Source organism: Podarcis erhardii (genome assembly GCF_964252035.2).
Source record: "Podarcis erhardii genome assembly, chromosome: 5".
Taxonomy (NCBI): domain Eukaryota; kingdom Metazoa; phylum Chordata; class Lepidosauria; order Squamata; family Lacertidae; genus Podarcis; species Podarcis erhardii.
Genome location: NC_138509.1, coordinates 76597565 through 76623234, shown reverse-complemented (window position 1 = coordinate 76623234; position 25670 = coordinate 76597565). Strand labels below are relative to the sequence as shown.

Here is a 25670-nt window from a genome sequence, read left to right as displayed (position 1 = left end):
AACTATCACAAGAAAGGGGAGTGAGATGGTTAGGATAGGATTTCAGGAAACAGCTAAAATAGGCAAAGTCTTAAAAATTACATAGACAAACTTACATTAATGTGCCAATATTTATATTTTAATGTGTCAACCAATCTTCTCACGCACATAGGGAAATGCTGAAGACCCCCCCCCCATATCTACAGTATTGAATTTATAGTTGCAGAGTGAGCTTTTGTCCATTTGAGTACTTTCTCTTGCAAAACGTTTTCTCAGAGATCACGCAGCCCTCCTTTCTTGTGCTTAGGTCACTAGTTTCCTTCTGCTGCACTGAAGCAGATGTGGCAGGAAGAATGCTGCATTCCCATCCTCTGGTAAGACATTAAGGAAGTCCCTCAATTCCAGTTCCATGGCAATGACAGATAACGTTTCTGGGAAGGGAAGATACACCATGTTTAAACAAGATTCTCTTTAGCCATCAATTCTTACTTTACCTAACTACATTTAGCCTTGAAAGTGTTGCGATTTGTGCAGAAATGAGCTCCCTTAGCATCTGCTCTGAATCCACTTCTTTAATATAGTCATTAAAAGCACCGGCGCCCCCCCCTCCCCCCATGGCAGCCATCTATACATCTAAAAGCTTTAAAAAAAACCCCACACTGCAAAGACTCTGCACATCCACAAACTGACAAGAAGCACATTTCTTTACCTGTTAGTGATGACAGGAGTACAGAATAGTTGTCTCCGGGATCTCTGATTCGTTTACAGAGCTCAGGAAGGAGTTTGTTCCACCATAGAGCCTAAGCCAGCCGCAAGACCCAAGGAGAGAGGGAGAAAATATCAAGAGTGCTATGATGTTCCTAATGGAATCCAACCTCTTTGTTTCTTCACACACACACACACACACACACACAAAAACACAACACTCTGTCTTAAAGGAGCACCTTTAAATACAATATATATTTATATTTGTCACTCTTATATCTGTGAAGTATAGCTTGTCAGGGTTCTTCTTAAACTTAGCAACAAACAAGAGCGATGGCTCCCTCTTGTGATACTAAGAATTCAGGGCAAAGTACAAGCCGAGATGAAAGAAGTGACAAAATGCCTAACAGCGGCAAGGAAAGCTGCATTCTGTGACCTGCAGAAATCATGCAAAATTATATATACTTTATACAATGCGTTCCCTTCCACTGTTACAGGGGGAGAAAAGCAGGACATTGAAAATGCTGCCCCACTCCTAGGTGTCAGAGTGAAGCAAGCATTGCCTATAACTTTCAAATTATATTTGAAGCTTTTCTTTGCAGACTAAAAGCTTTTTCTCATTCTCTCTCTCTCTCTCTCTCTCTCTCTCACACACACACACACACACAATTTAGCACCTCAACACAATCTTGACTTCCACAATATTACATCGGTGTAACTTACATAACAGCTGTATTTGCAAGTAACACCAAACCACGGTTTAGCACAATGCAAACAAGTCCAAGTGTTGGACTTGCTCTCCAGGAGGACTTCTACCAAGTTTGGTCTTGCATTTTAGGAATCTCAGTTTAGCACATTGTACACATTAGGATCATGAATTGCAGCAACGGTTATACAACTGAGCTTCACAACCCATGGCTTATTATGAGACTGGCCAGAGTTTTACAACTACGCTCCCTTGCTTGAATGCAAATGCTAATCCAAGATTTAATAAAAGAGAAACTAGGCTTTGTAAAAGTCCTCATGCAAGCCATGTATATGTGATAAGATAAGATAAACTTTATTTGCATTAGCCAACGGCCATAGCGACATAAAACAAGCAATATATACAAATAAAATACATACAAATAAAAAAGACAGCAATGGGTAAAAAGGGCAATCAAATGACCAAGATTATCGTTCAGATAGTGGCCCTTAATCTCATTGCACCCTCAATAAACCCAGCAACCTTTGCTGTTGTCTGATCATTTTGATCTGATAAAAGAAAGAACAATGTGGCCTCAGATGGGCGGCCTGGGATGGTAAGTAAGTGTGGGGCGATGATCTCATTCCTCAGATCTTTATTAAGGGGACAGGACAGGAGAACATGAGCCACTGTTTCCAGATTACCATCTCCACAGGGGACCATGTATACATGTATGTATGTATGTATGTGTGTATGTATGTATGTATATGTGTGTGTGTTCAATACACAAGCCCAAAGCTTTGCTTAGACTTGCTGAATGTTGGCAACGCAGCATTTAACCATGCTTTATAATTGTGCACTAATGGAGTCACTATATGGTGGATGGAGCAATGCCCATCAATAACAATGTACACGACATCAGCATGTACATGACATTTCAGGACAGAAGGAGCTTTGTAACATCAAGTGTGATGGTGAAAAGGCGGCAGAGGAAACTGGAGCAGGAAAGCAACAAACAGCCTCCAAGGTGTGTCTTCTCCAAAGAACACCAGTTTTCTATATCCAGCAGAATAAAGCAAGCCTTGTGAGCATTTCACACAAGCACTGAAGTACATTTCAACTGTGAGCATTTTTTTTAAAAAAAATGCCTGAGCAAAGTATTGAATATTTGTGCTATGTTAATCCTGTTTAACAAATGCATGGAAAGTGGATTAAGTTAAGGAAAGGTTAGCAGTACAAATACTTGTATGATTTTCTAGCAGTGCTTTTTTTTTGTTCATGGGTTTAAAGGAGAGGAAAAAAAACAGAGCTAAGACTGAATGAAGGTAATAAATAAAGCTCACCTGACATTCATGCTTCAATTCATGTTGGGCGTAGGGTATGATGGCTTGAGGGCATCTTTCTAGAAGTTTGTCAATGGATCTCTCATACTGCCCTAACCGAGTATCGCAAAGAATGTGGATGCTCAGGCCAGGAATAGTCTCTTCTGGAAGGGCCTCCAACAGTGGCAGAATGGAAGGTATATTGAAGTATGGACTACATAAGAGAGACTGAAGGGTGGGGGCAGAAACATTACATCTAGAATTTAAGACACAATGAAAAAACCAAGCCATACCAATGTAGGCATGGACTGGAAGCCACAACCATTTTTTAAATTAAAAAAAAACCTCTCACCCCCAAACAATGTTTTCATCATTAAGAACAGCTTGGCAGACCAGGTGAGCCAGGGAAAACGGAAGCCAATGCAATTTTTAATTCCCTTGTTTAGATTAAGACCCATGTCTGCTATCCTCACTTGTATGCCCATTACTTCTTTTGGGGTCATTCTTGCTTTGAACGATGCCTTTGTTGCGTATTGGGATATTTCCGGCCTGACCTGAGACATGCATTTAAGGCATTCAGTCTAACTGTAGGCAGTGGGTCTTCTTTTCAGCCCCAGTGTCTTCAAGGCTGAAGAAATGGTTCAGAAAAGCCTAGGACAGGAATGGGGAACCTGTGACTTTCCGGATATGGCTTGACTGTAAGTTCCATCACTCCTGACCAATTGCCATGCTGGCTGGAGCTGATGGGAGTTGGAATCTGGCCGCATATTGAGCACCACAGCTTTTCAGCTAATTAAAGCCTTGTGTACTGCATCTCTTTAAAATTAACCATGTCCCTGCACATGCCTTAAAGGAGATCAAACACAGGTGTTTTTTAATCTACAGAGGCTAGGGCTCAGGGTTGCTGTGGGGTGTCTTCCAGATGTTTTGAACTACAACTCATACAGCTCCTGATCTTTGGCCATGCTGGCTGAGGGTGATGAGAATGGCAGCCCACAACCTCTGGAGAGCATCATGCAGGGGTGAAACTAGGCTTTATTTCACCCAGGTCAAAGACCCAGTTTGGCACACACACCATGTGCATTTGTGCAAGCATGCATACACGCACTGAGAGATTCAATGGTGCCCCTTTGGAGGCTTCACCCGGGGCAATAAAACCCATCTAGCCCCCCCCCCCATAGGTACAGCTCTGCACCATGTTATTTATCACTGGGCTATAGAGAGAAAAGTTGCAGGGGACTGAAAGCATTTTATACCTGTAATTTTGAAAGGTCGTCAGAAGCATTCTGGTCAGATGGAGGAATTAATGACATCATGAACGTAACCCAAGGAAAAATAAGTCCATAATGACCACAGGAATTTATCTGAAGAAGTGCAAAAAGAAAAAGAAAAGGCCATTAGCATTCTACGCATTTTAATGTCTAATTTACAAGTCCTCATTTAAGATTCCCTCATTTGAGGGGGTCAAAACAAAAGCGCACTCCCAGTTTATTTGTAGACTAAATTACGGTTGTAAATCATTTGTTTTGAAATATGTAGTGCTCCTGAAGGAATTATTTCCCCCCAATATTATAAAAGTCTCCATTTCATCTAGAACCAAACTGATGCAGTTCCATTCAAACCTGTTTGTACACCTACATACTGTCAGGCTTCAGGGAATGTATGGCTGTAAATGAGCAATCAAACAAAAGGCAATTCTTACCAGTTAGTTTCTCTAATAAACACAGCGAAGAACAAAAGAAAACATCTTCCCAGAATGGCGGTGATCCCAATTAAGGGTCACTCCCTCTTCCGTCCCTATTTAATCTACGTCACTCCAACATCTTGTAATCTGAGCTTGTAGCTTCTGCGCTTTCTTTTCTGACACTTTCTGAGCTCTCCATGACTTTGGGGGAAGGGTGTGTGTGTAGATACTATCCAGAGACTGTGAATCTGTTAACTCTCTCTCTTTTCTAGTGTTTCTTCTGCTAGCTGTTCCCCATCCAGTATTTCCCAGCTTCTGCTTTCTGAGCTACACCCCTCTGCAAACCACTGTTCCAAATCTATACTGTCCTCCTGCTCCTGGGAAGATTCAGGATTAGGATCAAGAGGAGGGAGGGGCTCCTGCCATTCTTTGTCGGTGAAGCCCTCCTCAGCATGGTCCCTGACACACACACACACACGAGAGAAGGATACAAACTCTGTTTACCAGATCTTCAGTGGTTTTCAGCGGTTTAGTATTGGGCAACTGCTTCCTGGAGAGCCTCCAAATATACTGCTCAGCAAGTTTAAAATGCAGCTCTTGTACCACTTCTTTCTGACTGCATGCAACAAGAAGGGCTTCCCAGAAGTCCACTAAGAGCTGGGGGACAGCATCTTCCTCCTCGGCACTCAGCATCTGTTTTTCCAAAATATTAAGGGAAAGAGCCACTCACACACAAACACAAAATGTAGCCGATTTGTTGTAGAGTCAACTGACGATTCCCAGGTAAGATCCTCCCGCTATTGTGTGGGCAGTGTTGTCCCTCCCCCTACCTTGGCCTGGTCACCTTGGCAACGCCTCCCCAGGCGGGATTGGGCAACTGGCTGAGGTAGGTGGAGACCTCCAGGTATCCCACCTGGGGAAGGCGAAGCCAAGCTTGTGCTAATGGTGCCACATAGGGTCCAGGGGGCTGCATGCGACTACGCAAAGGGCACCCTCTATTTAATATGGGGAGCAGTCATTTAAGCAAATATCCTTTAAGCAAGGAGGGATAATCAGAAACGTTAAGTGGGGGAGACATCTCCAGATGCATCAGTATAGAATATGTGGGTGTAATGTAAAAAAAATGATGTACCCAAGAGAATCACCCCCATCGTTCAGCCCGGACACTGAGGTCCAGCTCCGAGGGCCTTCCAGTGGTTCCCTCCCTGCGAGAAGTGAGGTTACAGGGAACCAGGCAGAGGGCCTTCTCGGTAGTGGCGCCCACCCTGTGGAACACCCCCCCAGCCCCCCCCCCCAGATGTCAAGGCAATAAGCAACTATCTTACTTTTAAAAGACATCTGAAGGCGGCCCTGTTTAGGGAAGTTTTTTTAATGTTTGTGCTGTATTGTGTTTTTAGTATTCAGTTGGAAGCCGCCCAGAGTGGCTGGGGAAACCCAGCCAGATGGGCGGGGTATAAATAATTTATTATTATTATTATTATTATTATTATTATTAACAACAACAACAACAACAACAACAACAACAGCTGCTTTGGTTATGCCCCTTAGCCAACAAAGAGGAAGGGAGCTGTTGAATTTACGATACAGTGGTACCTCGGGTTACATACGCTTCAGGTTACATATGCTTCAGGTTACAGACTCCGCTAACCCAGAAATAGTACCTCGGATTAAGAACTTTGCTTCAGGATGAGAACAGAAATCGTGCAGTGGTGGTGCGGCGGCAGCAGGAGGCCCCATTAGCCAAAGTGGTGCTTCAGTTTAAGAACAGTTTCAGGTTAAGAACGGACCTCCGGAACGAATTAAGTACTTAACCCGGGGTACCACTGTACTCTCCTCTTGCTGTTTATGGAGCTGTATGAGAAGTTTGACTCCAACTTTCTTCCAACAGATGGGAATTACACTTTTAGTTTGTCCTTCCTTTGTTTAATGATGGGATACAGGCTGCTCCGGAAGTTCCAAATAAACAAACTATTAATACAAGCTAAATATCAAACCTTGATGTATGCGTCTGCTTCTTCCAGCTCAATTTTGCTATTCTCGTGTAAAGCCAACACTGAAGCCACAAGGAATCCGGGCCTCGTCTCCCTAAGATAAACCGCAAGCTCAGTCGGGACAACTTGCCCTTTAATTTGCTGTCTCAGGAGTCTCGGCTCCACAATAAAACCACACACCAACATCATCTGCAGACCAAAAAATAGAAAAACGTGAGAGAAGATTTAGATGTTGGCATTCCTCCCCACTCTACTCTGAAAGAGGGCTGATTCAGTTTCACTTTTTGAGCTCTGGTACAAACACAGCCCAAGGCAATGTGAACATTTAAATCCTACTCATCTCTACAGACCAGGGCAGAGATAATGTTCTTGATGGCTTACTCATAGGGGGAATCAACAGGACTGCATGTTCCCTTGTCCTCCCCACCCTCCTCCTACAGAGCACAAGTTGTCTAACTGTGGTTAACTGTTGCATTGGCAGCAACGTTAAGAACACGTACAGCCAATTAGGCTCTCACTCGAGCCAGGAAATAAAAGCTGGTTTCTCCCACTTACAGCTTGGTGCAAACATAACGGTTAACTAATAATCCCCCGTGGGAAACAGTTCCCATTCCAGAGGAGGAAGGTGAGAAAGATCCCAGGGCCAGTTCCTTGTGGTTTAGCAGGAAGCCTATTACCTGTTACTTTCAGCTAAGTCTGGAAATAGGTGCACTATTCCTCCTAAGCCAGGGGTCAGCAAACTTTTTCAGCAGGGGGCCAGTCCACTATCCCTCAGACCTTGTGTGGGGCCGGACTATATTTTTTGGGGGGAAATGAACAAATTTCTTTGCCCCACAAATAACCCAGAGATGCATTTTAAATAAAAGCACACATTCTACTCATGTAAAAATACGCTGATTCCCGGACCGTCTGTGGGCCGGATTTAGAAGGCGATTGGGCTGGATCTGGCCCCCCTGGCTTTAGTTTGCCTACCAGTGGCTTAAAACATCAGGAGCGATCATGAGACAGGAAGAGAACTTTGAGTTCCACACACTAGAATCACGCCACAATAATGCACAGGAGAATTATATGCAAAGGGAAGGTGAAAACAGATCAGGATATGAGAGGTGCCACGACAATATTATAGGAAATGGGATTACAAACATGTATCGATTCTGAATTGTCTTCCTACACACTGACTTAATATGCACGGAAACTGAGGGATTAAGGCAGGGTTTCCCAAACTTGGGTTCCCCCACTGTTGTTGGACTGCAACTCCCATCACCCCTAGCTAGCAGGAACCAAAGTTTGAGGAACACTGGATTAAGGAGGAGGGGAAATGCATGCATATACCTGTGCAAGAGAAAGATGCTGTTGATTCACAATGACTATCTTCTACCAAATTGTCCATAAACACTAGGCCTATTTTCCCTGCCTCCACTCGTCTACTTTCTTTGCCACATTCCCTTCTCTCTGTTCACATGTCCCAAAAGGACACATAGATGTGGAAAGGACCATAGAGCCATTGGCTCCAAATCCCTGCCTAAAAAGGCAGGATCGTTCAACCAAATGGAGAGCAGAAGTCAATGTTAACCACTTCCACCTTCCCAATTGCCACAAGCAAGAACACAGGAAGGTGACTTATACTGCAGTCAGATCACTGGCCTATCCAGCCCAGAAATGTTTGCTCTGAAAGGAAGCAGATCGCAGGAACGACTTTTCGCTCTATCACCTACTAGCTCCACTTTAAAAACAAAACAAAATGAAGATGCTGGGAATTGAAGCTGGAACCCCCTGCATATAAAACCAGCTCTACTGCTGACTTTCTGTTCTTCCCCAAAGCAGGGAACAAGTCCATGTGTCCACATGGAGAAAAGCTTCAAATAACTACAACCAATGGTAGTTGCTTCTAGCCTGTAGCTAATGGGTTGCTGAGATATTGCAAACGTCACTGGCAACAGGTGGTGTTGCTGTTGCTTTTTTAAATATATATTATTGGATTTTGTCAATAACAGAGAAAATCTGAATTAAATTGGGTGGATGGGTAGAGATATAGGACTGCCATTTTGATGCCAGTGACATTGACTGGATGCTGCAAAAAAACCCTGAATGCATGAGAAGCAAGGCATTCACAACCCCGTGCCACCTGGAAGCATGTCGTATATCTCAGGCACGACCACCATGTAGTTCGTGATCTACTGGTAGATCACTGGACCTCTGTGGTAGATCACTGGCTCCCCCCAAAGAAGCGCAACTACTTTGGCTCCTATAAAAAAAGCTCAACAACAACTTTGACCTGAGCCTAGAACACTGCCAGTTTTTAACTCTGTGAGCAGATCGCAGTCTATTGGGAACTGGCCACCCCGGTATATCTGAAGGGGAAACAGAACTTTCTCAACAACCCTGGTTCTCTGCTCACTCCCACTGCACATAACGGTACGGAAGACAACAACCTTGACACAAATGTTGATGAATAGCCAGCAGGGTGTACCTCCGCGTAGCTGTCCAGCTCACTTTTACATCCATCGGGGTCTCCCATTTTCAGAGCCATAGAAGCCTTGGTTAGCGTCACCACAACAGATGGCACAACCTCTTCTACTTTCTGCAGATATTCGATTGCTATCTCAGGAGACACTTTTCTCATGCAAGGGCTGCAGAGGACCTGGGGTATTTGGTTCGACTCAGCAGGGTAGAATATATGGAGTACTTTGGCTGCCAGTTCCTGGTAAAAGAAAGAGACGTGTTTTTAAAAAGCAAACCAACAGCTGTGCTTTGTTTTTAATACAAGGCCTCTTTCTAGCCATGAACGTTCTGTATAATTCACCCAGAAATCAACAGGGGTGCTAGGGGAACAAGTACTAATTTATCTGTTTCAAGTGTTTGTTTTTTTAAAACGCAGAGCAGCTGAAGCCATTATTTCGTTCTTGAGAAGGTTGCAGGTAATCTCAGGGTCACACACAAGCATCTTGGTTTGGGACATCCATTTCAAATCTACTTCCACTGTGTACAACCTGTGGCCCTCCACAAGCTGCTTTGTGCCCTTCAGCATGGTCAATGGTCAGGGATGATGCAAGTTGCAGTCCAACAATATCTGGTGGACGATAGGTTTCTTACCCCTGATGTATATCCTAGGGAGTTATAGGACCATAGGTTTCTTATCCCGATGTATATCCTAGGGAGTTGTAGTATTCATTCATCCACAGATCCCAATTAGGATAGCAACATGCTAAAGTTTCACATAGTTACATGGCTTTTTCTAAGTGCTTCTAGAACTTTGCATAATTTCCTCAATAATGGTTAAAGCAGGACAGTACAGTCGTATTTCGGAAGTTGAATGCCTTGTGAATTGAACGTTTTGGCTCCCAAACGCCGCAAACCCGTAAGAGAGTGTTCCGGTTTGCGAACGTTCTTTGGAACCTTGAATGTCTGACGCGGGTTCCACAGCTTCCGATTGGCTGCAGGACTTCCAAGTTACGACTGTATTATCACTCCATTTTATATAGAGGACCACTGAGGATAAGAGGCTAGCCTAAGGGCTCTCAGTGCAAGGTAGAGAGATTTTGAGCAAAGGGCTTCCAACCTGCGTTATACCACTTAACTAGGTACAAACAACAAGTCACCTTTATTTATTTTTTTCCAGAAAAGGAACTTCTTATTTAGAAGATGCTCCACCAGTAACACCTTTTCCCAAATTGATCTAAATATCAACACAGTTTTTACATCTCATAAACGAAAAGTGAGCAACAGTGAATTGTAAATTGTAGCTTTCTGAGTTTCACAGTAGCTCCTTTTTACAAAGGCTGGCTCAGATTATACTTTTGGATACTTTTCACTCTCATAAAAGGAAAGTTATTCACATGATAGTCATTTGACAAGCCAGCCAGAGGCTTATTGACTAAGCCAAGAGGAAGTTACATTAATGGAAATGTTTGCCGTCCTCCTGCTCAACGGTTATGAGCTGCTTTAAAGAAAAGTGGCATACAGATATTACATCAAAAGGTACATTCTGGAGGTTGGTCACAAATGATCTGTCACAAATGAACACAGAATAATCCATCTTCTACAGAGAAAGAGAAACAACAACAACAACAACAAAAGGAACCATAGTCTTACTTCACTCAGCTCCTCGTCTATGTCTTCACAAAGGGAATGATACAAGTAAAAAATAATCCCCTTTTCGTACTTATGCGTTTTATCTTCAAACGTTGGGTCTACTCTCTTCAGAACATCCGTCACGGACAGACCAGACATCTTGTAGTAAGGCAGAGCAAGGTGGAAGTCTTTGGTGTTAAACCTGGAAGTACAGAAACTACTAAACACGACAAACCTACATGAAGAGTCATATATCTTAACAGAAATGCTTCAGCATAGGGATGGAAAACCTGGCTCCCTTTGGGACTCTGCCTCACATGACAGGAGTTGTCATCCAGTAACATCCAGAGAGCTGAAGAGTCCCTCTCTTTGCATTAACAAGATACTTTCAATAAAAAGCTTTTCATATTAGGCCAAGTCTCACTGTTATGCCAGGATTATGGCTGTGTCAGCAACTTGTAAGGTTTATACTCCCAATACTGACAGGCTGATATTAGCTCATCTTTTTCAATGAGTAGCAACCAAACCAAGATGACTTCTAAGCACAGCCTAATGGATGGGGAGCAAATAACCTGGATGGGGGAATACCTTATGGAATGTTCAAGAAAGAGTCACAATGAAGGACCACTATCAAAGTGAGATCCAAAGTGCAAGCCAACCTGTTCCCACAATGGAGTATTGCTTCCGCATGTAGGACAATGTCCCTATGAGACAGGTGTAAGGGGCATTTGGGCCTCCAGCTGTTGCTGAATTAAAGCAAGGAGCGGTTCCAAAAATAAGTAACAGATAAGAGTTACAGGAACCCGTTGATGTATTGTGTGAATAAACAAATAGAAACAAAACGTTCTTCTTCTTCTGTGATCACTTGTAGCTGAGTAAGATTGTCTTCCATAAACACGGTTTTAACAATGAGTACGTAAGTGACTGTGGAGGCCAATTCTGGATCCACACGTCCTTCCACGGTGGGGACATTGGTTTCCGGGCGGGAGTTGATCACGGTGTGAATTTGCCAAGCATGCCTTCCTCTTAGCATGTTTCTCCCTTGTGTTCTGAGTTCGAGTGTCTTCAAAGCCCATGACACCTTTGGTAAAGGCTGTTCTCCAACTGGAGCGCTCACAGGCCAGTGTTTCCCAGTTGTCAGTGTTTAGACTACATTTTTTAAGATTTGCCTTGAGACAGTCTTTAAACCTCTTTTGTTGACCGCCAGCATTACCTTTCCATTTTTAAGTTTGTAATAGAGGAAGGAAGGAAGAAACAAAACATACCAAGGTACCGTAAATTTCGCTCCATAACACGCAGATTTTTCCTCCTAGAAAGTAAGGGGAAATGTCTGTGCGTGTTATGGAGCGAATGCCTACAGATGGCGGGGGAATCTGCTGCAGTTGTGAGCAGTCTGTGGCTTGCTTTGAAACAGCAAAGCAGGTGTAAGCGGCTCCTGTCAGCGAGCCGAGCTGGGGAGGAGGGAGAGAAGCAGAGCGGGCTTGGCTGCTTTAAAAAAAAAACCGTCCTCTATGTTCCTCTCTCCTCCCCACTGATCTGCTAAGTAGCAGCGAAGCTTTTCAGCCAGCCTAGCCGGGAGGAGGGAGAGAAGCAGAGCGGGGTTGGCTGCTTTAAAACAACCCCGTACTCTCTGTCCCTGCCTGCAGTTTTTTGCTGTCCGATTTTGGATTAGCCACTGTAGGGGCTGTGTGTGTGTGTGCTTGAGCTATCGTTCTTCTCCTCCTGCTTCCCCTTCGTCTCTCCCTGCGCCCCTGCGCTGTCCCTCCGACTTTAGAATTGACACTCTGTGTCTGTGTGTGTGAGAGAGAGGGCTCCTTCTCCTCCTCCTGCTTCCCGTTCACTCTCCCTGCGCTGTCCCTCCGACTTTAGAATTGACACTCTGTGTCTGTGTGTGTGAGAGAGAGGGCTCCTTCTCCTCCTCCTGCTTCCCGTTCACTCTCCCTGCGCTGTCCCTCCGACTTTAGAATTGACACTCTGTGTGTCTCTCTGTGTGTGAGGGCTCCTTCTCCTTCTCTTGCTTCCCGTTCACTCCCCCAGCGCCCTGCGACTTTAGGGCCAGTTCCCTCTCTGCGTGTTTGTGTTTTGACCTCACTGCGTTGGGGGAGAGTGTTGGTCGCAATTTTTCTTGATTTGTCTCAGAGTGGTTACTATCATGGTTTCCTTGCCGGGGAGGAGGGAGAGACGCAGAGCCTGCTTGTTCTAAAGGAGCAAAGCCGGAGAGGAGCCTCTCCTGCATTATCAGCAGCATCCTTCTCCACACCCCCCACGCGAGCTCCTTGTCCCTTGAGTTCTTTTCCTTCCCTCCCCACTTAAAACGTGGTTACAAAGCACGGATCCACATGGATCCTCAGGATTTTTGCACTAGGTCACCCCAAATTCACCATCAGATCACATAGCATATCCATGGCTACAGCCTGCACCAAAAAACACACGCACCCACTGTTTCATGGGGTCGCAATGGCGCAAAAACGTGGTTACAAAGCATGGATCCACATGGATCCTCAGGATTTTTGCATTGGGCTACCCCAAACTCACCGTCAGATCACATGTCTGTGGCCACAGCATGAACCACAAAAATCATATATCCACTGTTTCGTTTAGAATATTTTTTTCTTGTTTTCCTCCTCTAAAAACTATGTGCGTGTTATGGTCAGGTGCGTGTTATAGAGCGAAAAATACGGTAACTACAGTCGTACCTTGGTTGTCAAACACCTTAGTACTTGTATGTTTTGGCTTCCGAATGATTGAAACCTGGAAGTGAGTGTTCCGGTTTTCGATCTTTTTTTGGAAGCTGAACATCCGATGCGGCTTTTGCAATTGTTTCCGGCACGCCTGCGCAATTGGAAGCCAATTGGAAGCTGCACCTTGGTTTCCAAATGTTTCAGAAGTCAAGCGGACTTCCAGAATGCATTCTGTTCGAAAACCAAGGCACAAGTGTATTTAATAACTGAGAAGTTTCACAATGTTGAAGACACTGGAATTATCCAAACAGTACACTACAGACAACAAAGCAGCTCTCCAATAAATATGGAACAAGATTTGCAGGATTAAACCTTGTTTCATGCTTCTTCAAGCAATGAAGAGCATGGATGAATAGCAGCTAAGGAATCTTCATTCCCTCAATTCTTGCAGCTAAGGAATCTTCATTTCCTCAATTCTTTGGTGGACCCCACCCCCTTTTCAGAATAGTGTCAACGCAGTAGACCCTGAAAAGATGCTAATAACCCCATTCATCTGCAAGCTGCCAACAAAATTGCAATACTGCGGGGTCCAATAGTGCTACATTTTCATTTACTGGGAGTGAGTATGTAAAAGCTGCTTGTCAAAACAAAACTGCACTACAACTCCAGCACGGCCAGTGATGATTCGAGTTGTAGTTCAGCAATATCTGGAAGGCCAAAGGTTCGCCACACCTGCTTTTACAGAAGTGCAGGCAGCTGACAATGGAAGTGCTTCGATCTATAGCCTATGTACAGTGGTGCCTCGCAAGACGAAATTAATTCGTTCTGCGAGTCTCTTCGTCTTGCGGTTTTTTCGTCTTGAGAAGCACGGCTATTAGCGGCTATTAGCGGCTTAGAAAAAGGGGGGGGAACTCGCAAGACGTTTTCGTCTTGCGAAGCAAGCCCATAGGGAAATTCGTCTTGCGAAGCACCTCAAAAACGGAAAACTCTTTCGTCTAGCGAGTTTTTCGTCTTGCGAGGCATTCGTCTTGCGGGGCACCACTGTAAATTACGACTGTGCCAGAAAGCAGAGACTGCATGTCCATCGACATGCTGTACGAAGCAGCAATGCTAGGAGTTGACGGAAGCAGGAAAAAGAGAGCAAGTTGTTGCTTTCCCATGCATACATCTTTGTATTATATAGGAAGGTTTAACAAAGACTATACAAGACGTTTAAACAACAGAAATCATCCAAGCCTAAGTATTTTTGGATGCGACTTCTAAGAAATCCAAACCTGCTGTAACAGTCTCCTAGGAGAGCACAGCTTTCCTGTAATGCTGCTAGGAGCTCTTCCTTCTCTGCCGATTCCTTCAGATCAGGGTCCATTAGTGCTGCTCTGACTAATAAGTGAGCCTCACTTAGAAGGTGGATACAACTCTCCGTTCTTACATTTTCATAGGTCTTGCTGTACTCTACCTAGGGCAGAAACAGGGCACACCATAAGGGGGAGGGGAACGCTTGCAGACCTTATGTGAAGTTAGCAAATGCATTGTTACAATATGCTACTTTTCTATATATATATATTAAAAAAACCCCCAAAGCAGTGCAAGGTACCATTTCTCTGTAAAGCAGGAGAGTTGAAGTTGTGTTCACAATGTATAAATTCCAGCCAGGTTCAGATTCTGGAGAAACCTTGGGTTTGATGCTATCTGACTTCCGGGAGCTGAAAGAAGTAGGACGTAGGCTCAAGTTACAAGAAAGGCAATTCCTACTAAACATCAGGAAGAACTTTCTGACAGTAAGAGGCTATGGAGTCTCCTTCAATTGTGGTTTTGAAGCAGAGGTTGGACGGCCACCTGCCATGGATGCTTTAGTTGAGATTCCTCCATTGCAGAGGGTTGGACTAGATGACCCTCAAGGTCCCTTCCAACTCATGATTCTATGTTTTTGCATTTATGTCCTACCTTTTCTTCCAACGCACACAACAACCCTGTGAGGTAGGTTAGGCTGAGAGGCAGTAACTGGTCCAAGGTCACCCAGAGGGGAGTTGAACTCTGGCACCCCCCAGGCCCTAGTCCAGTACTCTAAACCACTATACCACACTGGCTGTTAAAATACACGTGTACCCATAATTACGTCTTTTAGGTATTTCACTTATTTATGCTATCAAGAGCCTTCCTGAGACATTCAAACTAAAGTAAACTTTTTTTTTTTTTGGAAGGGTGGTGCTGACAAGTGGGATAGCCCTGACTTCCTTGGAGCTGGAAGGTGATGAAGTCTGAAGGGGGAGACTTTTGCATCTATGAAGCATCTCCATGCATTTTAGGATCCTGAGAAATCTTGGCTCTAAGATGCATGGAGGGCTTCTACAGACACAAAAGGTGACAAGAACAGTGAAAAGGGTGTCCCTGAAATCCACTTCCATACATGTTTATTTCATCCCAATTCTAACTCTTACAACGTTTACAATAGGGTAAAGTTGGGCGCATGTACCCCCATCACGTCTACTGATGCCACCAGACATGTCCCAAGCCAGCCTGTGTTTGAACATATGAACTCACAGGAGTCTCCTTGAAGGCTTTTTTCTCTCTGTAATGTCTTCGGTCTCTGCTTTTGTCAAAACTATGACGTGGTTCTTGAAGTGAGAAATAGCTTTCAGCCCTATAAACAGCTGCATCCTCAAGGCACAGACATCCAGGGACACAGGGGGGCAAGCCTGTGAAGAAATGGTTCTTTAGTTATCTTGAGCAAGCTTATTAAAGGTTCAAGTTTCTTACAGGGTCCAGAGTGGCATGCTGATTATTTCCAAGCTGACTGACATTTTAAAAAAAAGGACATAAACCCTCTGTAAGGGAGATTCAGGGGTCTAAATAGGAAAATATTGTATGCCGTGTGAAGTTCTCAATCTACATGTGCACCTGCATTTTATGATCTTGAGCGTTCAGGCAGTGGCTCTGCTTTTTACATAGTTACAGTGTTATATAAGTCGTCGTCCCCCTTTTCCTGACAGAGTTTGTATGGTTTTGTCATGGCCTCTGGCTAGTACAATAAAGCTTATTTTGATTTGATTTGACATAAGCCCTTTCATGGTTCAGTCACTGCGGTATGTAGACTAAAGGTCTACAGGTTTAACAGAGGTATGTAAGCTGCATATCTTTTTCACATGCTGAAACGTGGAATTGGCAACAGCTCAGGATTTCTCCATTCTCTTCAGTGGAAGAGAAAGGTTTCCATCTCCTCCTCTAGTCCCAACAGAGTGCTGAAGAAAACTAGGTAAAGCTTCTCTGTACGCTTACTGAAATCCGCCCAGCATAAATTTGAGACAGGTTTTTAATACCTGCTTTTCATTTGGTGACTGTTAAAGGGACCCCTAACCATTAGGTCGAGTCGTGGCCGACTCTGCGGTTGTGGTGCTCATCTCGCTTTATTGGCCAAGGGAGCCGGCGTACTGCTTCCGGGTCATGTGGCCAGCATAACTAAGCCGCTTCTGGTGAACCAGAGCAGCGCATGGAAACACCGTTTACCTTCCCACCGGAGAGGTACCTATTTATCTACTTGCACTTTGATGTGCTTTCGAACTGCTAGGTTGGCAGGAGCTGGGACCAAGCAACGGGAGCTCACCCCATCGTGGGGATTCGAACTGCTGACCTTCTGATTGGCAAGTCCTAGGGTCTGTAGTTCAACCCACAGCGCCACCCACGTCCCACTGTTACAATGCCTTCACACATGTTTATCTGGCAGTGGGTGATGGGAGTTGAGCCCAACAACACCTGAAAAGGTGCTCAGGGTCCTCCAACCTAGGCTTAAGGCCTACAGGACAGTAATCCCCAACTCCTGCAAAATCCCCTTGCCAAACTATCTGACCAGATGGAAGCAACAAGGACTAAACAAAAGGAAACTCAGGATTGTTGCAAGTCATTTGCCACTGCTTTGCAAAGATGCAGGTGTGAACTGTGGGCATGAGGAGCCAATCTGAGGGTTGAATCCACTCACTTTTAGCGTTGTATCAATGTATGGATCTTCATCACGAGCTGCTGCTGCGCTGCATCTCACAGTAAAGCACTGCAGGTTGTTGCTAGGGAAGAAAAAGAAAGCCATTGGATAGATGGTTTTGCATCGCTCCATGCTTATAAAGTACCCATGCCCATGCTGCAATATCTAGATGCTTACTGAACTTAAACCCATTGATTTCAACAGGTCTGTGATGGACACAACACCCAGTATGCATTACAGATCTGATCCTAAACCTCTGCTGCTTTTAGGGATATGTTCGAGAGAAGGCAAAGGAGTAAACAAATCTGGAGTGGAGTTCCTATCCAAGCGCCTCATGTGCCTTCTTCTAGGACTACTGCAGCCAAGCTGGTGCCAAATATATTGCTTTGCAGTGTGGTGTAGTGGTTAAGAGTGGTAGATTCGTAATCTGGTGAACTGGGTTCGCGTCTCCGCTCCTCCACAGGCAGCTGCTGGGTGACCTTGGGCTAGTCACACTTCTGTGAAGTCTCTCAGCCCCACTCACCTCACAGAGTGTTTGTTGTGGGGGAGGAAGGGAAAGGAGATTGTTAGCCGCTTTGAGACTCCTTTGGGTAGTGATAAAGCGGGATATCAAAACCAAAACTCTTCTTCTTCTCTTTGGACCACATCAGCAAGGCTAAGAGACAGGCCTTATGTCTGGGCACCCCAGGATATTCACAGATACTGCCCAGGCTTTGGTGCTGATAACACAGTGGTTTGGCTTCACCCTCAGATGCACACTGCATTGTTTCTCGAGACAAATGCCAACAATGTGTTGTGCTATTATTGTATTTCAACTGATTATTATTCTTTAAAAAACCCCTGCTTCGAGCACAATTTTTGTGTGAGGAAAATGCAGTATTTAAATTGAACTATGGCTATAATACCTTGTGATAACATGCAGGAATTGTGGGGTGAGTACAGCCTGTTGGGATCTCTCTGAGTACTGGTAGGTGGAAATCAGCTCCACTAAGTTGCCCACCGTGTAGAGGTATCCAATGTGAGGCAGAGAAAAAAAGCAGAACAGACTCAGCAGTTCTCGCTTAGCTGGTTCAGCTCCGCCAGTTGTTGCAGAATTCCCTAGATGAAAGGAAGAAAGCAATTACTCCCCAGGGTCCTTTTCTTTAGGGAGGCATCAGCTCTCAGACATCCTGCAGAATGTTTTAGAAATATATTTAACCGTGACTGAAGAGAGCAGCCCACGTTACATTCACTGGGGTTTCTGTTTTCAAGTTAGGAATTCTGAGATAAAGCTCTTTCACTCTGTAGCCTATAAGCACTAGAGCAGGCATCCCCAAACTCAGGGATGTTTTGGGACTACAATTCCCATCATCCCTGACCACTGGGGCCTGATAGCTAGGGATGATGGGAGTTGTAGTCCCAAAACATCTGGAGGGCCGATTTTTGGGATGCCTGCACTAGAGTATTATTCTGCAAGAGTGAAAGCAAACCAAAACATAATAATGGGAACGTTTATTAACTCTTGATTTGATCAAGTAACTCTCCAGCTTACTGACAAATTGTCAAAGGATAAAGAGAGGTACCCTAAGCCATTTTGGTAATGAGACAGAGCTCTGTTGGAATGCTGGCATTTGTAGGAAATCATCACCTATACTTACTCCTTAGCATGCAATGTTTTTTATCCTTTTACTGTTGTAAACAGCTTTGATAGGTTTGCTGATTCAGCGGTATATAAATGCTTCTATAAATAAATTTATAAACTTAATATTTGACTAAATGTTAGCCGACATTTAATGCACACTCTTCTTACAATGTAATTGCGTCCCTGCCTGACACCCATTCCAGCATCAATTGATCCAACATGACCCCCTCCTCCAGCCCCTGCTTTATATATCAGAAATACAGAATATGCTGACATGTCTGATCATACAGTAGCGCCACAAAAAAGCAAAGGAAAAAGAGACAGTGATAGATCTAAAGTCTACTCAGAGTATGATTAACGTTGTGAAGCACCGACAGATTATAAAAAGTGTTGAAAGCCAAGAGAAAACTTTAAGATAATACCAGTATTTTATAAAGGAAATTCAATCCTTAATTTCATACAGAAGAAAGCTCTCTTTTACTTCTGACATTTAGGCATTCAAAGCTAAATTCAAAATAATGTACTTTTAAAGATTTATGCCATTTAAAATTATATATAAACATCTAATCAGAGTCAGCTACTACTCTTGTGATTAAATTACTCCTAACGTTATTTAAAGACAATGTGATTTTTAGGAATAGGATTTTTATGTCATAGAAGTTCTGTAAAACACTCTAGAGAGCTATGCTTTGAATGAATGTATTTAATTGAAATCCCCTTTATTTATTACTTTAATTTCATTTATAAGTCACCTCCCATGAAAGAGCTCAAAGCAATTCTATAATAAAAATTGACAACATATATAAAAACAAATTTCACACCCAGATTCATAATCTCTAGCTTTCCCACATCTTGCATAATTAATATGGGTTGGTTTTTTTTGGGGGGGAAGGGGGGCTGCTTCCCAGTGAACCATAATCCCCAGTTTTCATTTGCTCCCAATGCTTTACTTAGCCCTTTCCCCCAGAAAGATTGTGGTGGATGCCCACGAAGAAATGCAGATGTCATAAACCTACCTGTTACATACACAGGCAGCAGCTGGAGAGAGTGCAGCTTGGCATCGTCGCCAGAGAAGGCAAAGGAGGATATGTCTAGAGCAAAACGTCTAAAAAGAAACATGACAGGTGAAACAATTCCAAGAATGTTGTAAGGATATTCTGAAGCACTGCTGTGAGGCAGAAACTTGCATCTCAATGCACAGGCAAGTACATGGAAACCCATGGGACCAAGGCAATAGGTTGCAATGACGACAATATGAATATCCAACAGCTAAAATGGTCACCAACAGAGATACAACTGGCTTTTGTCCCATGACTGAACCCACTTACTAAGTGTGCATGATATGCACAACAACTAGGGAGCCAAAGGTGTTGGGCTACACAATCTCTATTGCCACATGCAGCTCCATCATGTAGAGCCCAGTTCATGTAAGGTTGTTTTGCTTGCCATGGTCCTGTCCCACTTTCTAAGCTTGAAGACAAGGGGAGGAGTTGTCCCCGAGCTTGTGAAGATGACCGCTATAGGTACATGGTTGGACCAAAACACTGAATATACAGCGGTACCTCTACTTACAAACGCGATCCATTCGCACCCAGAAAAGTCCATAAGTAGAGCGCCACTACTGTGCGTGCGAGATAGATCGCTTCTGCGCATGTGCAAAGTGTGCAGATCTCTTCTGCGCATGCGTGAAGCACGCAGATCACTTCTGTGCATGCATGGCGAAACCCAGAAATACACACTTCCGGGTTTGCCGCGTTCGCAAACCAAATATCTGCAACATGAAGCGAATGCAATCAGAGGTATGACTGTATGGTTAAAGGCATCTTGGTTTAAATATGCCTCATGCAAAGCAAAAATAAAAATAAAAAATAGGAACCGGCTGTGTTTCAGTGAGAAAAGAGTTGTTCATTTCTCACCATATTAAGTCAAAATGTAATTGTTCAAACTAGCTCACTGGTCTCTGTTCTAACCTAGAGTGGAATAATGATCAATGATTTATTAGTTACATATGTACTATTGGATATGGATCCGATAGTGGGGCCAATAGTTAAGAAGGCAGTTTCTGCACATGCTGTAGAGGGAAGTGAGGGGCAGGTGGGGCTTGTCAACCTGGGAATGTAGCCCATCTAGGAGAAGGAAAATTCTGATCCTAAATCTCCACTACCTTGGAGATATATTCTGGAGAAGAAAATGTTAAAGAGTAAACTCTACACAAATCCAGAGTGGAGCCCTTAAGACAGCTTGTTATGCCTCTTTCTTGCAAGTCCTGCAGCCAAACTGGTGCCAAATATACTGCTCTGCTTTCCTTTGGACCACATCAACGAGGCTGAGGGGGAGTCTTGTGCCCAGGCTTGTGCCCAGGAAGGCCACTTCAGTGCTGCTAACATAGCGGTTTGACTTCAGCCCCAGAGGCCACACTCCATTGTCTCTCAAGACAGACGGATGCTAACAATAACAATATATATATATTTATGGCTTCGTTTAAAATATTTTTTTGATAAAATTGACTACCTGTACAGAACATATTGCAACTGGAAGTTTGACTCTTCACCGACTAAGCCTGTTGACTCCAGAGTAACAGATACTCCACACTGCCTGCTTTCTTCCCCAAAGAGCTCCACAGGCTGTTGGCAGATAACAAAGTCATCCGACTCAAACGGAGTTGAATCAGGTTCTTCTTTTACACCTTTAATAAATGGAGCAAAGAATCAGGTTTATAACCCGGGGGGGGGGGGGGAGAACGGTTAGGAACTTATGACGTGCTCAGTGTCCTAAGAATAAAAGCAGCCTTACTTAAACAACTGCTACTTACAGTATAACTAACAGTATGGAGAAAAGTCTTCATATTCATGAAAGCATTCAAATTAGGACTATACAACAAGTTCAGGAATTTGGAATTGCAAATCCTAAAAGGCATTTCTAACCATGGATGGCAAAAAAACCGAACAACTGAGATGAATGGAAATTCAAATTTTTGCAACCCACGTTCCCGCTCCTCCCAAAAGATTCAGCATGCCTGAAAAGAGACTGTAGCATTTAGATCTGTGCATAATAAACATATGCCAAGATGGAACTATTTCGGTTAAGTGCAATTTTATTTTTTCTTTTGCATGACCTGATTGGTTTTTTTGTTATTGTTCTTTTAAACACATATACAAACATTGGGCTGGATCGAGAGAACTGAAGTTTTGTTTGTGCTGACCTGCAAAGACTTGATCAAGAGGATTTGTGATGTGCCATTACAGATAAATTCAATAGCTGCCTCCGTGCTCTCGATCCAATCTTAAAATATTAATTCAACTTCTTGTGTTTTCTAACTATCTACAGCTTGCAGTGCTTTTGAAAATAAATCTTTTCTCAACTATCATGATGGCTAGTTTTACAGAAGGAAACGTTTTATCAGCTTGTCCGGCCTCTGCTTCCATCCGAAAGACTTTTTTTAAAAAAACAACAACAAACATAAGTCAAGGACTACAAAGCCTTGCTCTGGAGATTTTAAGTGCCATGCTATACCAACCTTTGTTGAACAACCTTTCAGACTCTACAGAGTCACAGGCCTGCTGTCTACTCCTGCCTGCTGCTTCCACACCAGCTTCCAGGTGAAGGATTAGGACCTCTAGTTCTGTTGTTATGGCTATATATCCAGCACAAAATGCAACTTCGGCAGGAGTGACATTATCAATGTGCAAAATTAACAAACGTTCGAAGTCCAGCACAGTCACATTCTGACTCCTGACCAGATGCTTCAGGGAGAACAAGATCAGTTTATTCTTACAGCCAACAAGCAGGTCTCCAGTTAAAGGACAACAGGAAAAGCACAATGGGGGGTCCGAAAGGGGCAATTCTACAATTGTAATTTGGTTCTTAGACGCTTCAGAATAGGATGCCTCCAGGTTATGGCCTATCATCCGCACACAGATGCGGGAGTTCCCAGTTGACATGCACCTCCAGTTTACATAAGCTCGCAAGAAGAGGCTCTCGTTTTTTTCCTCAACAGTGACCACGTAGTCTCCTGCGGAGGGAAAAATAGAAGCATTTTTGAAACACAGAATCAATATGTACACCATACATAAGCTGGGGAGTTACCAAGTGAAAAATAGCAATACAGTGGTACCTCGGGTTACATACGCTTCAGGTTACATACGCTTCAGGTTACAGACTCCGCTAACCCAGAAATAGTACCTCAGGTTAAGAACTTTGCTTCAGGACATGAACAGAAATCGTGCTCCGGTGGCACGGCAGCAGCGGGAAGCCCCATTAGCTAAAGTGGTGCTTCAGGTTAAGAACAGTTTCAGGTTAAGAACAGACCTCTGGAACGAAGTACTTAACCAGAGGTACCACTGTATGGTGTCACCTTTAAGAGCAACAGGCCACTGCATCTGATTTGTTGCCCTGAGTGGCAAATACACAAGAGATTGTAGACCATGCCAAGCGTACTCCATAAGGATTTTGTTCAGTCTTCAAAAGATGCCAAAGGACTGTTGTTTATCTTGCTGGAGATTAACACGGGTACACCTCTGGGAATTTCCAAAGGAAGTTACATTTGCATTATAACATGTGTACACTTCTTGAATTACTCGGCAGTGTCATCGGGTGCTCAGGCCACACGCAACTGCTCAGAATCCTATCTAGTCCACGAAGGTCACTGGGCGATCCTATCTCGCAGGATCTTTGTGAGCACAAATTGGCATGGGCTTAGGGCGGCGGGGAAAACGATCCTGCACGCGCAGCCTCGAGCTCTTCCGGAGAAAGAGGAAGAGGGGCTGACCTGCAACGAATGAAACAGATCCCGCCCTCTGCTTGGGCGCTTTGCCCAGCTTGCCACTTACCCACTTCGCTGTACGCCATGCGCAGCACCCGCCCCAGGGTGCAGAAAGAGCCGAGGGGCTCGCAGAGCTCCGGCCGGCCGGCGGCGAACACCTCCACCTTGCAGGCGCCCGGCGCACAAGCCACCAGCACCGTGTCTCGGCCGCAGCAGAAGAGCGCCGGCTCCTGCTTGGCGGGCACCACTTGCTGCGAGCCGAAAGGGTGCAAGTTGTACAGCTGCACCATGGTGCCCGATCGCCCAGGCCGCCTCTCCGCCTCCGGCCGCTGCTGTTGGCAGAACTGCAGTTTCCGCGGCAGGCACCGCCCCACGTCGGTCAGCTGGAAGGAGGCGTCGGCCGCGCCCCCGATCCTCGCTACGGCTTCCCACAAAGGCAGCATCGTAGCGCCGTGTAGCGGCCCTGGGCGGAGGCCCATTTATACCCGTGGTTAATGTCCGCATACGCAGAAAGGTGCGGGGTCCCAAACCTGGGGAAAGCACTGGTTCTGGTGCCAAGCAGTGCAATCTTACACAAGCACCCTCGGAAGAAACCCCCTTTTCTTCATCGAGACCCGCTGGCAGGTAAAATGTGCACAGGATCAGAGCCCCAAGGCGCACATACTTGCAAGGAATACTTGCGTCTGGGCTCCGTCGGTTACTTATCTGGCATCGGGCTGCACTTGTGAATAGACGACTCTTAAGTTCTGGTGCCAAGCAGTGCAATCTTACACAAGAACCATCGGAAGAACCGCCCCCCCTTCATCGAGACCCGTTGGCAGGTAAAATGTGCACAGGATCAGAGCCCCTAGGCGCACATACTTGCAAGGAATACTTGCTTTTCAGCTCCGTCGGTTACTTAGCTGGGATCGGGCTGCACTTGTGAATAGACGACTCTTAAAGCAGCAGTGTGGGAAAGGCTTTGTACACGCAAGATAGAACTCGAGAGACACGCAGTGCCAGCATGGTTTTAGCAAAAGAGGGTTAAAATATGCCTGCGCGCCACTCTTCTGCTGTGTTTACGGAGAAGTTAAGTTACAACGAACTAATTGCACTTTACAGTATTATTTAAATTTATATCTCACATTTTAACACCTTTGGTCATGGACGTAGCCAAAATTTATGTTGCGGGGGGGGGGGGGCAGGCAGAACTGAGCTCTGCGAAGCGATTGATCAGTTAGTTAAGCATTTTTGTTTATTTACTTGATGGGGGGCAGCTGCCCCCATGCACTCCCCAGGCTACGCCCATGCCTTTGGTGCCTAAAACAGCTAACAACCAAGAAAGGAGATCAACTCAATTCTGGCCAGCTGCGTTGCACTGTTGAGGTCAATGGGGCTTAGTCCCAGGTAAATGGGATTAGGAATGCTGCCCAAATGAACCATAAGTGACTCCTTTGCCGTTACATGCTTTTATGTTTGTGTGAGACAGACAGACAGACACACACACACACTTTTTATATATATAAAAAGTGTGCATATATACACATGTTGTAAACAAAAATCTGCCCTTTTTCCCTTATGGGGTATCCAAGAGCCCATATAGAGTCCTTACATAGGTTCCCTATTGGTAGGAGAAAATAGCAGAGGCCAACCAGAGAATATTGAGAAGCAAAGCAGTTAGTAAGCCTGATCTTTATTGATCTGTTGCAACAGGGTACTCCCCTCACAAGCAGGAAAGGAGGAGGAACCGAGAACAATGTCAGGCAAGGCCTTATATGGACTTTTGAAATTGCCACCCTGTAGATCAAGACCATCCCCAGAAACATCATACATACATCACAGAAGGGGTATAACCTAAGACCACCCGCCAGATACTTCATACCTACATCACAGAAAAGGCTGTCTAAAACAGAAATTTGACTGTTGTTTTTCTCCTGTGGTTGTTTTTCTCCTGTCTGGCAGGTTACTTGATTGGATTGCCTGGGGAGCCTGGCCAGTCTTTTGTAATGATAAATACTTAGTTCCTGGGCCATGTCACAGGCTCACACCCTATTCAAACACAGACATACCCTTAAGACATTGAAGGAAAAGACAATGGGGAGGCTTTTCCATTATCCTTTGACTTTGCAGAGAAAACATTTGGTCAGTTTGGGAATCAAAAATGGTTCCAAGTCGGTCTTCCAGTGCTGATCAATGTACGTGCTTGGTTGGTACACT

At 44.5% G+C, this 25670-nt stretch overlaps 2 protein-coding genes and 1 long non-coding RNA gene across 4 annotated transcripts in view; 1 reads left to right on the top strand and 2 right to left on the bottom strand.

The window, feature by feature from the left end:
• Positions 1–25670, top strand: part of CP (ceruloplasmin) — a 324621-nt gene that overhangs the window by 30647 nt on the left and 268304 nt on the right. The gene's annotated exons all lie outside the window — the stretch shown is intronic.
• On the bottom strand, positions 97–23836 carry HPS3 (HPS3 biogenesis of lysosomal organelles complex 2 subunit 1). 2 transcript variants are annotated; one of them, XM_081862196.1, is made up of 17 exons: positions 23542–23832; positions 22230–22724; positions 21224–21398; positions 19729–19817; positions 17997–18189; positions 17092–17173; positions 15660–15814; positions 14713–14821; positions 14393–14574; positions 10459–10639; positions 8837–9067; positions 6370–6555; positions 4880–5068; positions 3948–4055; positions 2713–2919; positions 689–779; positions 97–410 (listed from the first exon to the last, which is right to left on the bottom strand). In XM_081862196.1, the coding sequence occupies exons 1-17, from the start codon at positions 23762–23764 to the stop codon at positions 283–285; spliced, it is 3024 nt and encodes a 1007-aa protein (XP_081718322.1). In that variant the 5' UTR covers positions 23765–23832; the 3' UTR covers positions 97–282. The 2 variants fall into 2 exon arrangements, with proteins under 2 accessions (XP_081718322.1, XP_081718323.1); XM_081862197.1 differs by lacking the exons at positions 97–410; positions 689–779; positions 2713–2919 and adding an exon at positions 2928–3342 and having other exon boundaries at positions 23542–23836.
• Positions 13123–14385, bottom strand: LOC309342430. Its single transcript, XR_014156806.1, has 3 exons — positions 14241–14385; positions 14158–14210; positions 13123–13903 (listed from the first exon to the last, which is right to left on the bottom strand). It is a non-coding gene; the product is annotated as an uncharacterized lncRNA (long non-coding RNA).

Coding starts and splice junctions, on each gene's coding strand:
- HPS3 (XM_081862196.1), bottom strand. CDS start 23,764: ATGGTGCAGCTGTACAACTTGCACCCTTTCGGCTCGCAGCAAGTGGTG. Junction 10,640..14,392: donor CTAGGAGACTGTTACAGCAG/GTTTGGATTTCT, acceptor CTGTACTTCCAG/GTTTAACACCAAAGACTTCC. Junction 6,556..8,836: donor AGCTGGACAGCTACGCGGAG/GTACACCCTGCT, acceptor TTTGGTCTGCAG/ATGATGTTGGTGTGTGGTTT.